Source organism: Acytostelium subglobosum (assembly GCF_000787575.1).
Source record: "Acytostelium subglobosum LB1 DNA, scaffold: scaffold7, whole genome shotgun sequence".
NCBI lineage: Eukaryota > Evosea > Eumycetozoa > Acytosteliales > Acytosteliaceae > Acytostelium > Acytostelium subglobosum.
In genome coordinates, this window is record NW_012236526.1 from 108,146 (window position 1) to 119,979 (window position 11,834).

The 11,834-nt window shown below is 45.1% G+C and overlaps 4 protein-coding genes across 4 annotated transcripts; 3 read left to right on the forward strand and 1 right to left on the reverse strand.

The window, feature by feature from the left end:
• Nucleotides 1-2,092: 2,092 nt before the first annotated feature.
• Nucleotides 2,093-4,218, forward strand: SAMD00019534_039240 (hypothetical protein; the record flags this gene model as incomplete). Its single annotated transcript, XM_012900429.1, has 5 exons — nt 2,093-3,210; nt 3,292-3,457; nt 3,531-3,642; nt 3,707-3,839; nt 3,912-4,218. Coding segments are annotated over 5 exons (1,836 nt in total), but the record flags the coding sequence as incomplete, so codon positions are not given.
• Nucleotides 4,219-4,952: 734 nt separating this feature from the next.
• On the forward strand, nt 4,953-6,758 carry SAMD00019534_039250 (hypothetical protein; the record flags this gene model as incomplete). Its single annotated transcript, XM_012900430.1, has 2 exons — nt 4,953-6,479; nt 6,564-6,758. The coding sequence occupies 2 exons, from the start codon at nt 4,953-4,955 to the stop codon at nt 6,756-6,758; spliced, it is 1,722 nt and encodes a 573-aa protein (XP_012755884.1).
• Nucleotides 6,759-7,044: 286 nt separating this feature from the next.
• SAMD00019534_039260 (hypothetical protein) lies at nt 7,045-8,273 on the reverse strand (the record flags this gene model as incomplete). The annotated part of the gene is made up of 2 exons (XM_012900431.1): nt 7,045-7,670; nt 7,751-8,273. Coding segments are annotated over 2 exons (1,149 nt in total), but the record flags the coding sequence as incomplete, so codon positions are not given.
• A 936-nt stretch (nt 8,274-9,209) lies between these two features.
• SAMD00019534_039270 (hypothetical protein) lies at nt 9,210-11,779 on the forward strand (the record flags this gene model as incomplete). The annotated part of the gene is made up of 2 exons (XM_012900432.1): nt 9,210-9,887; nt 9,947-11,779. The coding sequence occupies 2 exons, from the start codon at nt 9,210-9,212 to the stop codon at nt 11,777-11,779; spliced, it is 2,511 nt and encodes an 836-aa protein (XP_012755886.1).
• Between the last annotated feature and the right edge of the window lie 55 nt (nt 11,780-11,834).

The window sequence follows — 11,834 nt, forward strand, 5'->3', positions numbered from 1 at the left end:
GAGTAGTGTGTTTAATACTTATCAAAGGGGTATGGGAGCTCCTATATGTTTAACTAATATAGTTAGTGTGGTAAGTGTTGTTGTGCATTGTTTGATTGATTGATTGATTGATTGATGCCTCAATCCACCCAATTGTGTAAAGATTGACTTGGTGCTCTATCAAAGAATAGTGATAGAGAGACAGAGATAGATAGAGAGAAAGAAAAGAGAGAGGATAGATATATTTGTGTGAAAGTGTTTGGAATCATTGCTTTCGAAGTAATACTACTATCATTACAATCATCATCCATATTATTATTATTATTATTACTTTTTTATAACTTATTATTATATATATTTAATTTATTTATTTTATTTCCAGAGATCATTCAAATCCAGTTTCAGGTACCAAACAATCAATCAATCAATCAACCATCAATAAATCCAAGGACCAAGACAAATTCATCTTTATTGCATCGGTAAGTGATATCAGTAATGTAATAATAATATATCTTTTCAATCAATCAATCAATCTTAGCAACTTGGATTTTGTTTCAAATATTTAATATGTACAGAACTAAAGAAATAGAGACAGTCTGTCTTTTGTCATTGATCCATTCATTCGTCCACGTATTCAAACGTAGAGACATTCATTCACTCTATCAATCACTCACACTATCGCTGGAAGGATAGTTAATACATCACCTCAAATATTAATATTTGATATAGTTGTTGTTGTTGTTGTAATATTACGTACCTATGTTGAGACATCTTATAATAATGAATGCCCCTTTATAATCATCATCTAGATTGTCATGTCCACCCATCATGGACACCAATATAATTCACTCCCTTTATCACTCACTCACTTATTCACTCTGTCACTCACTTACACAATCATATTATCATTATCAAAGATATAAATAGTTTGCCAATCAATCACATCACACACCTCACACATTCACTATCACACACACATAAATACATCCATTCATCAGTCAATCACTATTGTGGTGGTGTGTGTCTGTGGTAGTGATCAATTTGTACCACGTCCATTTTAGACGCCATTATAATACAACCATCCATCCACTGAATAATAGACTGCAATCATTAGTATTTCCATCAATCCATCCTTCCATCCATCATCAACATCCACAGCATTTTGTTGTTGATGTTGTTTGTTATAGTGCCCGCCATCATCACCACTCTTAACACCTAATCGACAGAGAACAATCAATCATGTGATCAAGATCAAATCCAACAGTACAAACATATACATACATCACATGACCATCTTCCAAACAACTACACCACATCATTCCAATCCACTTTGTTCAATCCATCAATCAATTCATTCATTCAATATTCCACCTCACTCACTTCACTCACTTCAAGAATCATCCCATTTGATACCTTCTTACTTACCTTTTTTCCTTCCAGATACAAACTCATTCAGTCATTCAGGCGATTGTCGATTCAAACTAGCTAGCTTGCCAGTCAGCCAGCAATAATTACTATTATTAAGAATGGAAACAGATTCATTAATGTATGTTTAGATTATTGATTAATGGATAGATTGACTTGGAGAATTATGGTACTAATATTATTATTTATAGGAGGATATCATTCAATGGCTCTAGGAATATCAGCAATAGTAATAATAGTAATAATATCAAGGGGAAGCAGAGTGGTCCCCTCTCCACATCAAAACCCAAGTATGGCGGTCAAACCTAATGTGTGGCCACGTTGTGTCCCTGCCGCCACACAACTAACTTCCACCACCCACCGCCTCCCCCTCGCACCTCATCGTCCATCAATCAATCAACCAATTGTTAACAATGCGACCTCTTCATCAACAACTCCTTTGACGACTACTACTACTACTACTACTACAACAACTACTACTGCTAATGCAACTGTTACTGCTACTGTTCCAACAACTAATGTGACGACTCTATCAAACATTTTCAATCGCTCGATCAATAACCAAACTCGTACAACAACGAATATGACTATGACTACACCAACTACCGCGACTACCACTACCAATAATGCGATGACGACTATGACTTCGACTAAAACTTCCAAACCACCACCTTTGTTGCCAACACCTTGGACCAAATCGACGAATAACTCGACGACGACGACCACGACATCGACAACTAAACGAAAACCTTCATCTTCGATAGAACTGGCAGATATTCAACTAAGTCGATCGCCCATCACATTTAGCTCGGGACCAGAGGACAATGGCTCAACGGACGAGGATATATTCAAGCTTTCAAAGGACCTGACCAACACGTTTGGCGTTCTGCACGGCGATGGCGATACGCCACCTCCCTTTAGCGACGTGATCTTCCGTGTGAAGGACCGTCGCTTCTTTGCCAGCAAGATCATGCTGGTGTCGCGAAGCGAGTACTTCAAGGCGATGTTCACGCACAGCATGAAGGAGTCCACGGTCAAAGAGGTGACGCTAGAGGGCGTCGAGCCAGACGTCTTCTATGTGGTGCTGCGCTACATCTGTATCGGCATCCTCGACCTCGACTTTGACATTCGCATCATTGGCTCCATCTACAACTACTGCGACCTGCTCGGTCTGATGCGTGGCAAAGAGCTGGCGCTCGGCATCATGACGCGCTGCGCCATCTCCTACATGCAGGCACCGGACGTTGAGAACGCTCTGCTGCTCTGGGACGCAGCCAACGCCATCATGATCCCAGTCGAGTCCATCCATCCACAGATGCGCGCCTTCATCATACAGTACGCCGCCATATTCATGTACAGCGACATCTTCCCGTCAATCAGCGAGAAGACAGTGTGCGACATGCTGCGAAACGACGGTCTGCGCATGGAGGAGCTGGACATCCTCGAGTGCATCGTCGACTGGTGTCGCGCCAACAGCACGGACAGCACAGGGGCCCCGCTGCCAAAGGACCCCGCCTCGGGCACGGGCTCGCAGAGCAAGCGAAGCAGCATGTACCAGAGACGTGGAGTGCACGATGACAACGAGTCCACGGGCAGCTGTAGCAGTAGTCGCTGTAGCAGTCGTCGAGGATCCATCCACGAGCGGGAGACCGCCGGTGATCCCAACAGGACCGACTCACACAACGACACCGATGGCTCATACTCTGGCTCTGACCTAGAAGACGAGAGCGACTATGATGACGACTTCACAGACGATGATGACAAGGAGGACAGTGCCAATGATGACTATTTCTACTCTACTGAGCCGTATGTATTAATTATTTGATTGATTGATTGCGAGAGTCGCGAAACATAAAGTGACGCGCGCGACTAACTCGGACCAACCAACATTAGTGAGAGCCAGGAAGAGGAGTTGGACGAATCAATCGATCGCAACCTGCTGAACAACCTGTTGCCATTGATTCGTTGGGAGAACATGAACATTGGAGAGGCCTTTGAGAGATTGGACTGTCTCAAGATCATACCAGAGAAAGAAATAACCAATTTACTTAGAGTATGTATAGCATCTATAATGTTTGATGGTCTCCGATCACTCTCTAACCTCTCATCTAACCATTTGTAAACAGGGCATTATTAGAGCAAACAGAGGAGAACCATTCCAATTCCTTGGATATCATTACAGACGACCACGCAACACAAGGAAGCGTACCTACCCTCTTGAATTCCTGTTGGGCATCAGTAAGTTCATTAATTCATTCATTCACTTAATCAATCAATCTAACTCATTCATACTTTCAACTAGGCCAACCATTCAACTCACCTCAGAGCAATGAGCTGATGCCACTCAATCCAATATGCCAAGAGTTTGGACAGACATCTTGCCAATTCCTCTATCGCATCAAGAAGAATATCAAGTTGCCTTGCAACTTGGAAAGGTATGTTCTGGCTCTCCTTCCAGGTTGAAGGACTCCATCACTCACCATCTCATTCCATCCACACGCATACAGGTTTACATTTAAAGACAGGGACTTCTTTGTCCAGCTGAAAGAGAGGGAGAAGGGACAGTTGGCAGTGTACCTTGCCTTTGGCCAGAAGTTGACAAAGCCACTGGCGGTCGGTGTGTCTGCCACGATCATTGGATTCCGTTTCCAGGACAACATAGAGTTCACCTACAAGAAGATGTTTGATGAGGGCTTCGACAGTGCATGGGGCTGGCCACGTTTCATCAGTCTAGAGGCGCTACAGAAGGACAAGTACACACACTATGGCGATAGTTTCGTACTGCTACTCGATCTCACCAGTCAGTGGGGTTGATCAATCAATCGATCCATCATTGTCATAGCCATCACCTACCTGTATTCATCCATTCATTGTATCCATCTCCAACTCCAACATCCCATCACATCAACTACACTATACCACTACCTTACCATACTACATCAACAGACGAGTCAAGACATAACCTTTCTTCGTACATGTTGAGCCAACAATGCAACACTCACAAACATAATAAACCTTTCAATCATTCATTCATTCATTCGTTTGCACTGTCTACTAGTTGTGGTCCGTGTCCCGACGTCGACAACATCCCAAACTTGAATGAGAGAGACTCGTGTGTTCCCTACTCCAAAGTTCTGTGAACATCCATCAATTCAACCATCCAACCTCAAGGTGATGGGCCATAAAACACCAGATTGATGGCACTTGTCCATGACTAGTTCCCTCGAACTTTCCAATCTCGGGCACTTCGGGCATGTTTCAGAGGGGTGAGCGAAACTATTTTGACAGTTTTGATCAGGGCTCTTAGGTGCAAAACTGATCATAATACGAGTGGGGTTCGTTTCGGGCAACCGATGCATCAATCTGTGGGCCATGATAAGGTGGCAAACTACTTGTTGCTGTACTTACTTTTGCATCACAATCCATTCAATCAATCAATCAAACAAACAATCGTTCATTCATTCAAATCAATCCCATCCAATCACATCACTAAATTATCTCTATCCATCAAACAAATAATCAATCAATCAACTACTTATATTTTATAAATGGACCCTTATAACAACGACCAACAAGTCGTTGGTTATGGATCGATCAATAATGACCGTGGTGGACATGGTCCAAACGTATCGATCAATGATGATGACACTGGCGCAGATGAGAAGACACAATTGATCATCAAGGATGACGTGCAACAACAACAACAGTCCGAGCCAGACAGACCCATTCACATGATCAGTATGATCAGTATAATGGCGGTGGGATTCATCGCCAACATTGAGTACGGCATTGTGATGCCATCGATCAATGGCTTCATCGAGTCCAAGGACTCGCGATACAATCACATGAACACCACTGGCTCGGACAGCAGCGGCGAAAACACCAGCGACAGCTATCTCGGATGGGCCATCTCTGGCTTCAGTGTCACGCAACTGGTCTTTCTGCCACTCGTCGGTATATGGGCTGATCGCAGGTCGATCCGCGAAGCCATCAGTGTGTGCATCTTGATTGGAATCATTGGCAACGTGGTGTACGCCACTGCCATCAACCCTGTCATGATTGTCATGGGCCGTGTCATTGCTGGCATAGGCAGCGCCAACATGGCACTGACAACCAGCTATATCTCGGCCGTATCAAGCAAAGAGCAGCGCACCAAATACATGGGCAAGATCAACGGTATCAACGCCATCGGCTTGGTGGCCGGACCCGCGTTCAATCTTCTTCTGGCGCTCTGCAAGTTTGACATCAAGATTGGCAAGATGGATATCAAGGTCACACCATACAACAGTCCAGGCTACATGCTGGCCTTCCTTCTAACGTGCTGTCTGGTATCGTTCATCTGGTTCAAGGAGCCCGAGAGAATGAATGTCGAGGAAGACGCCAAGCCCATCATGCCAGTCGCCGGCAGCTCCTACTACAACTACAACAATGCTCCATCACAGCGAGTCATCATCCCCACGAGCAGCAACGACATCACCATCCAGACGTCCATCTCGCAGATCACCGCGGCCAACCATCAGCTGTCGTTCAACTACCGCTCGATCAGCAGGTCGATGCGCTCGGGCCGCCCAGGCACGGCGATGATGTTCAACCAGCCCAAGGAGGACAGCTTCTGGACCAACTTCAAGAAGCTGCTCAACGCGTCGCTGCTGACGTGCTTCGTCATCAACTTTGTACAGAACCTTGTGTTTGGCGCGCTCGAGACAATGATCACTCCCATCACGCAGTACCAGTACAACTTCACCACGCTGGACAACTCGATCATGTACTCGGTGGTGTCGACAGAGATCATCGTCTTCATCTTTGCCACAGTGTTTGCCAGTAACTATGGCATCCAGGACAAGTACCTCATTCTGTTTGGCCAGGTGTTCCTTGGTGCCGGTCTCATTCAGCTGCTCTTCTTCTTTGGTGTGCCTGCCACTGAATACGTGCCAATGTGGCAGTTCTGTCTTGCAGTTGGCATCACCACCGTTGGTATCCCAACCCAAAACACCTCCATCTACTCACTCTACTCCAAACTCCTCAACCGCATCTTTGGTGAGGAGGCTCAACAAGGCTTCCAATCTGGTTTCATGGTATGTGCCATCACTCAATCACATTCAATCAATCAAAACTGGAATGATTCCATACTAACTACATCCATCCACTTCTTGATATAGATGCTGATGGGCTCTTTGGCCAGAATCGTTGGACCTCTGTGGGCCTCGTATGGACTGACAATGGCCAACCGATTCCCATTGTTCATTGTACTGGTGGCTCTATGGGTGTTTGATATTGGTGTCACTCTTATCTTCTTCAAGTCACTAACATTTGTCCATACGCCAGGACAAAAGGCAGTCATTGTTGGTCATTAACTTTGAGTAGCTTAGTCAACAATAACTACATCATTACGCAACAACGCAACCAAACAACCAAACAAACAAACAACACATGCATGTATACAGATATACATCCCGAGTCAGTTTATTCAATCGATCAATCAATCAATCCTACAACTCCATTCCATTACATGTCACGCACCAATCACCTGCTCGCTAGAACAGCCATGCAACTTGAATGCGTGAACTACCAATATAATATAATAAACCAACATGTAGCACTAAAGCTGTTCCAAAGTGTCGTCGTCGTCCTACCTAACTAATGCTTCTTGTTGGCAAGCTCGTGAAGGTATTGCTTGAGGATGTATACAGTGCCAGTCGATATCCTCTCGTTGCCATTGGTGAACTCTTGCTTCAACTTGGTGTGATCGAGTGGTGGACTTGTAGCGTGATAGTATGCTTCCAGTGGCTTGCTGTTTGGTTCGCTAGCCAGGCCCACCAGTGATTGATAGTCGTGTAGATGACCGGTGAACTCAAACTCCTTGCGATTGCGTCCACTCAATACCTCGGCCAACTCTGAGATTGGCACCCAGGCTGCAGCGGCAACCTCCTTGTCCGACAGCTTGACCAATGATTGTGAGTCGATCTCTTGAAGCAGCTTGGCCTTGGTATATAATACAATGTGATGCTCGCTGGGCAGCTTGTCCTTTTCAAGATTGACAGGATATGTGCTCTCGAATGCTCCAAACATTGAGATCTCGACGTCCAGCTTCAGACCTGTCTCCTCCTCCAACTCCCTGCGTGCTGTATCCACAAAGCTCTCGCCTTTCTCAATATGTCCACCTGGCACGACCCACTCATCAGGGAACAATCTCATCAAGCTCGCTCTCTTTGTCAAGAAAATCCTGTTGTGTACATCTTCGATGATGATTGCGACTCCGACCTTGATTGAGTGAATGAGCAGTGTGTCAGTGATTGATCATTCGATAGAATGAATGAATGAATGAACGTATATATATATACCTTGAACTGGATGTGACTTGGTATGTTTTGCTGAAGCCTTTGATGTACGATTGAGTTGGACTTCATGAGCATGGAGAATGGACATGTGGCGGGATGTGCAATGGGTAGGATGTATGAGTTCATAGCAGGGGCACCCTCCTCCCTCTTGTAGACCTTGTTTGGGTTGGACACAACCATGCGTCCATTGACCTTATCATACTCGATGCGTATCAATCCAATGGTGACCTCACCCAACAGCTTGAGTAATGTACATTTGTTCCAAGGTGCAATCTCGTATTGTAAAGCTGGTGATGGTGTTGTATCTTCATCATGATCATCATCATCATTATTCTTCTTATTATGTTGAGCCAATGGTTTGTAGTAGGAGACCTCTGGTCTCCAGTATGATGGTTCAGACATGTGATCTTCGTAAAGTACTATTGGTTGGAAGTTAAAGTCAATCTTATGTAATAATATCAAGTTTAATAATGTTAACAATGATAATAATAAACAGATATTAACTCTAAGTTGATTATTATTACTACTCATTTGTATTTAAGTGAATGTGAATGAGTAAATGAGAGTGAATGAATGATCATACATCGACTTCAAACATTATTGCCAAAATCGTGTTTTTTCGAGTTTTTCAAACAACTGAACCATAATCAAAGTGATGAAAGACGAGCAATGAAAGCGAAATATCGATATTTTGGTCTAAATTATGTAACATTGTGTAGGGTCTACGGAGATTCAGTGCTGTTGTCCCAAGAATGCTACAAAGATGAAAGATCTGATCATTGACTATTAATGCGTACATGTTTAACACTTGAGTGTTAACGTGTCGTCAATGAACTGATTACATCTAGTACATTTTATATGTAAATACAAATAATAACTTAAAGATAAACATAACAAATACTATTAATATGACATCATCTCATTCATACATTATTACTTGTGTATGTTTACATAAGTTGAGAATGGAACAATTCTCTATTTGGTGTTCTCGCGTCAAACAGCGAGAAATAAATTTGAATGAAAAAACATAAAGATCTGATTGTTCCGATCTGTTTCTTGAACATTTTGATCAAAGTGGTTCAATTTAAACGTCAAACTTGTCATTAATTCATACATCATATTCATTCAAAGTTATATTATAACTAACTAACTTATCACCTCACCACCTTTCGCCTCCACCCACCTCTTCCCCATCTCCCATTCCAACTCAAACTCAAACTCACACCTCAAACTCAAACTCATACTCATTCATATCCAACAAAACATATACTATATCAATCAATGGACATTACTTCCGCATCTACAACAACAACTACACCACTATTGAATAGCTTTGAGGAACCACTTTACGTGGATGTACCATATCCAGACACAAGAAAGAGAGTTTATATAACTTTGAAGAATGATGGAGTAGGCCAACATGAACCACAGGCATTGGTCATAAAGGATCAATGGAGTTTACAACAGATGTTGGATGTGTTGGTGCATAGATTCCAACTGGAGGATATATTGAAGAAGTCAAACAACACTTTGATGCCAGTGCTGTACACCACCGACGGCAAGCTGGTGCACTCACTCAAGTCATTGGTGCGTGATCACATTCTTCACTTGGTTGTGGAGAAGCGCGAGGTTGTCGAGGCACTTCTTCAAAAGGCCCAGGTGGCTGTCGAGGTCAAGCCCGTCGAGGTAAAGCCAGTGACCCCCACCACACAGTTTGAGCTCTGGCGCAAGGACTACGTGGCCGAGTCCGACTTCCTCAACGCATGTCTCGACCTTCAGTCGAGCTACCATCACCTCGTCCAGATTGGCGAGTCCTATCCCTACCGCTGCCGTCTGTTCCTGACCTCTGGCAACGCCATTCGCAGTGCCCACGTATGGGTCTATCTGGTGGACCAGCCTGGCACCACCGCCATTTCCTTTGTCGTCCACTCCAAGCAGGCACCACTCAAGGAGCTGATCCAGAATCATCTGAACTCAGCCAACCTAAACCCAGCCAACTTGCTCGAGGTTGTAGAGCAATGTTTCAAGCTCGTCGATGAGTTCACATCCAAGGTGCCAACACATGATGCCACCACCCCCTACCTGGACGACGAGCTCATCAAGCTCTTCCCCGCTGAACACAAGGTCATCCCAACCATCAACGAGGTACATACCATCACTCAATCAAACAATCAATCACATGACACTGACACCATCACCTTTAGTCTACATTCTATTCATACTGCTACAAGGATGAGTACACTGTCGCGACCAAGACTGAGTTGCATCAGTCGTTGGCAAAGGAGACATTGATGAGGAGCAAGGGAGTGGTCAGTATGTCCACTAACCATTTGAACAAGACACATACGAAGGAGATCCGTCGCGAGAAGGCCGACCTTCGCTCATACAAGTTTGACATAAGCAACGGCTACGAATGCCCAATCTGCATGTGCGACGATACTAACGCCGTGCAGCTGCTCTGTGGCCACACCTACTGCCGCGACTGCATCACTCAGTTTGTTGGCAACGAGTTGGTCATGGGCAAGGGAAACCTGGGCTCGATCAGATGTCCCGCCGCCAACTGCCAAGCAGTGCTCGATCAGGTCACTCTGGCCACACTCATGAACGCCCACCAGCTTGCCCAGAACCTCGACCAGTACTTCAACGAGTACTACCAGATCACCAACACCAACCGCTGCAAGTTCAAGCCATGCCGTCGCCTGGTCTACACCTACCCAAACGAGGCCAAGGTCAACCCATACGTGCCATGCGCCTGCAACCATACACTTTGTCTAAACTGTGGAGACACGGCCATCCACTGGCCCATCCCCTGCAGCGGCTACCACGAGGACGAGCACAACGAGTTTGACAGCTTCCAGTACCTAATCAACAACACGACCAGTTGCCCTCGCTGCAAGCTGGCCGTCGAGAGAATCTCTGGCTGCAACCATATGATGTGCTCGCGCTGCAACACCGCCTTTTGCTACGCCTGTGGTTCCTTCCGTAACGTCAACAACGATACACACAACTGTGTGGCTGACAAGAAGCTGGCCTCTGTCGCCCAGAACGTCATTGACTCTTTCAAGCTGGGCAAGAGCCTGTCTCCACAGACACTGCTGCGCATGATGAAGGCACGTCGCGATCACAGTGCACTGGGCAAGGTACAGGGTATCCTACAGTCCATCCTATCCGCTTCGAATGACTCCAACCCGCTGTTCCAACTCTGTCGCGAGACTCTAGAGTTGCTCATCAAGCGCATGGACAATACCAACCGCACCGAGGACAACAAGATAGAGCTCACAGCTCAGATTCAGGAGCGCATTAGCAAGCTGTACTCCAAGACTCAGCATGTGGCAAGACGCGAGGCCAAGCCATCAATCCGCGTATCCTCTGACAATAGTGGCGTGATGGAGAAGACATTGATGTGCGACATTAGCTTGAATGGGTACACCAATGTTCTGGCGCAGCTCTTTGTCAACACTCGCATCAACAACCTCAAGTTCGAGGTGGTCAGCGCGCTAAACAGATGTCTAAAGTCGCAGGTCGCCATCTCTGACGCCACACTGGACAAGGTCAATCTCTACTGCTCCAAGGGCTACAAGATCGTCTCGACCAGCGACATCATGATCAAGGACCAACTGTTTGTCGCATTGAATGGTGAGGCATTCCAAGAGCCACAAGAGCAAGATATGACAGAGTTGCTCAAGGACAAGACATCTGAACCAACGACAAAGAAGAAGAAGCCAACAACACATAGATTACAGCCTGGTCAGGAGAAGCAACCTCAACGTCACACCAATATAAAGGCAGTGGTGGCGGAGGAGTTGAACGATCTCAGGACCAATCCAGAGTACGTTGGACAACAGGATCAGAAGGCAGTCGATGACGAGAAGGCCATCCTAGAGGCAATCTGTGAAGACTTTGACGACATGGATTATGACGACGATGAATACTATGACGAGGATGACGATGAGGACTATGAGAGTGCAGCAGCTAAAATTGAAACAGATGTTGACAAGGCCACCTACCGTAGACTAAACCTTGGAAAGTGGTTGTAAACTTTATTATAAATACTCATAATACATATATATTATGTATATGTATCTGTTATCT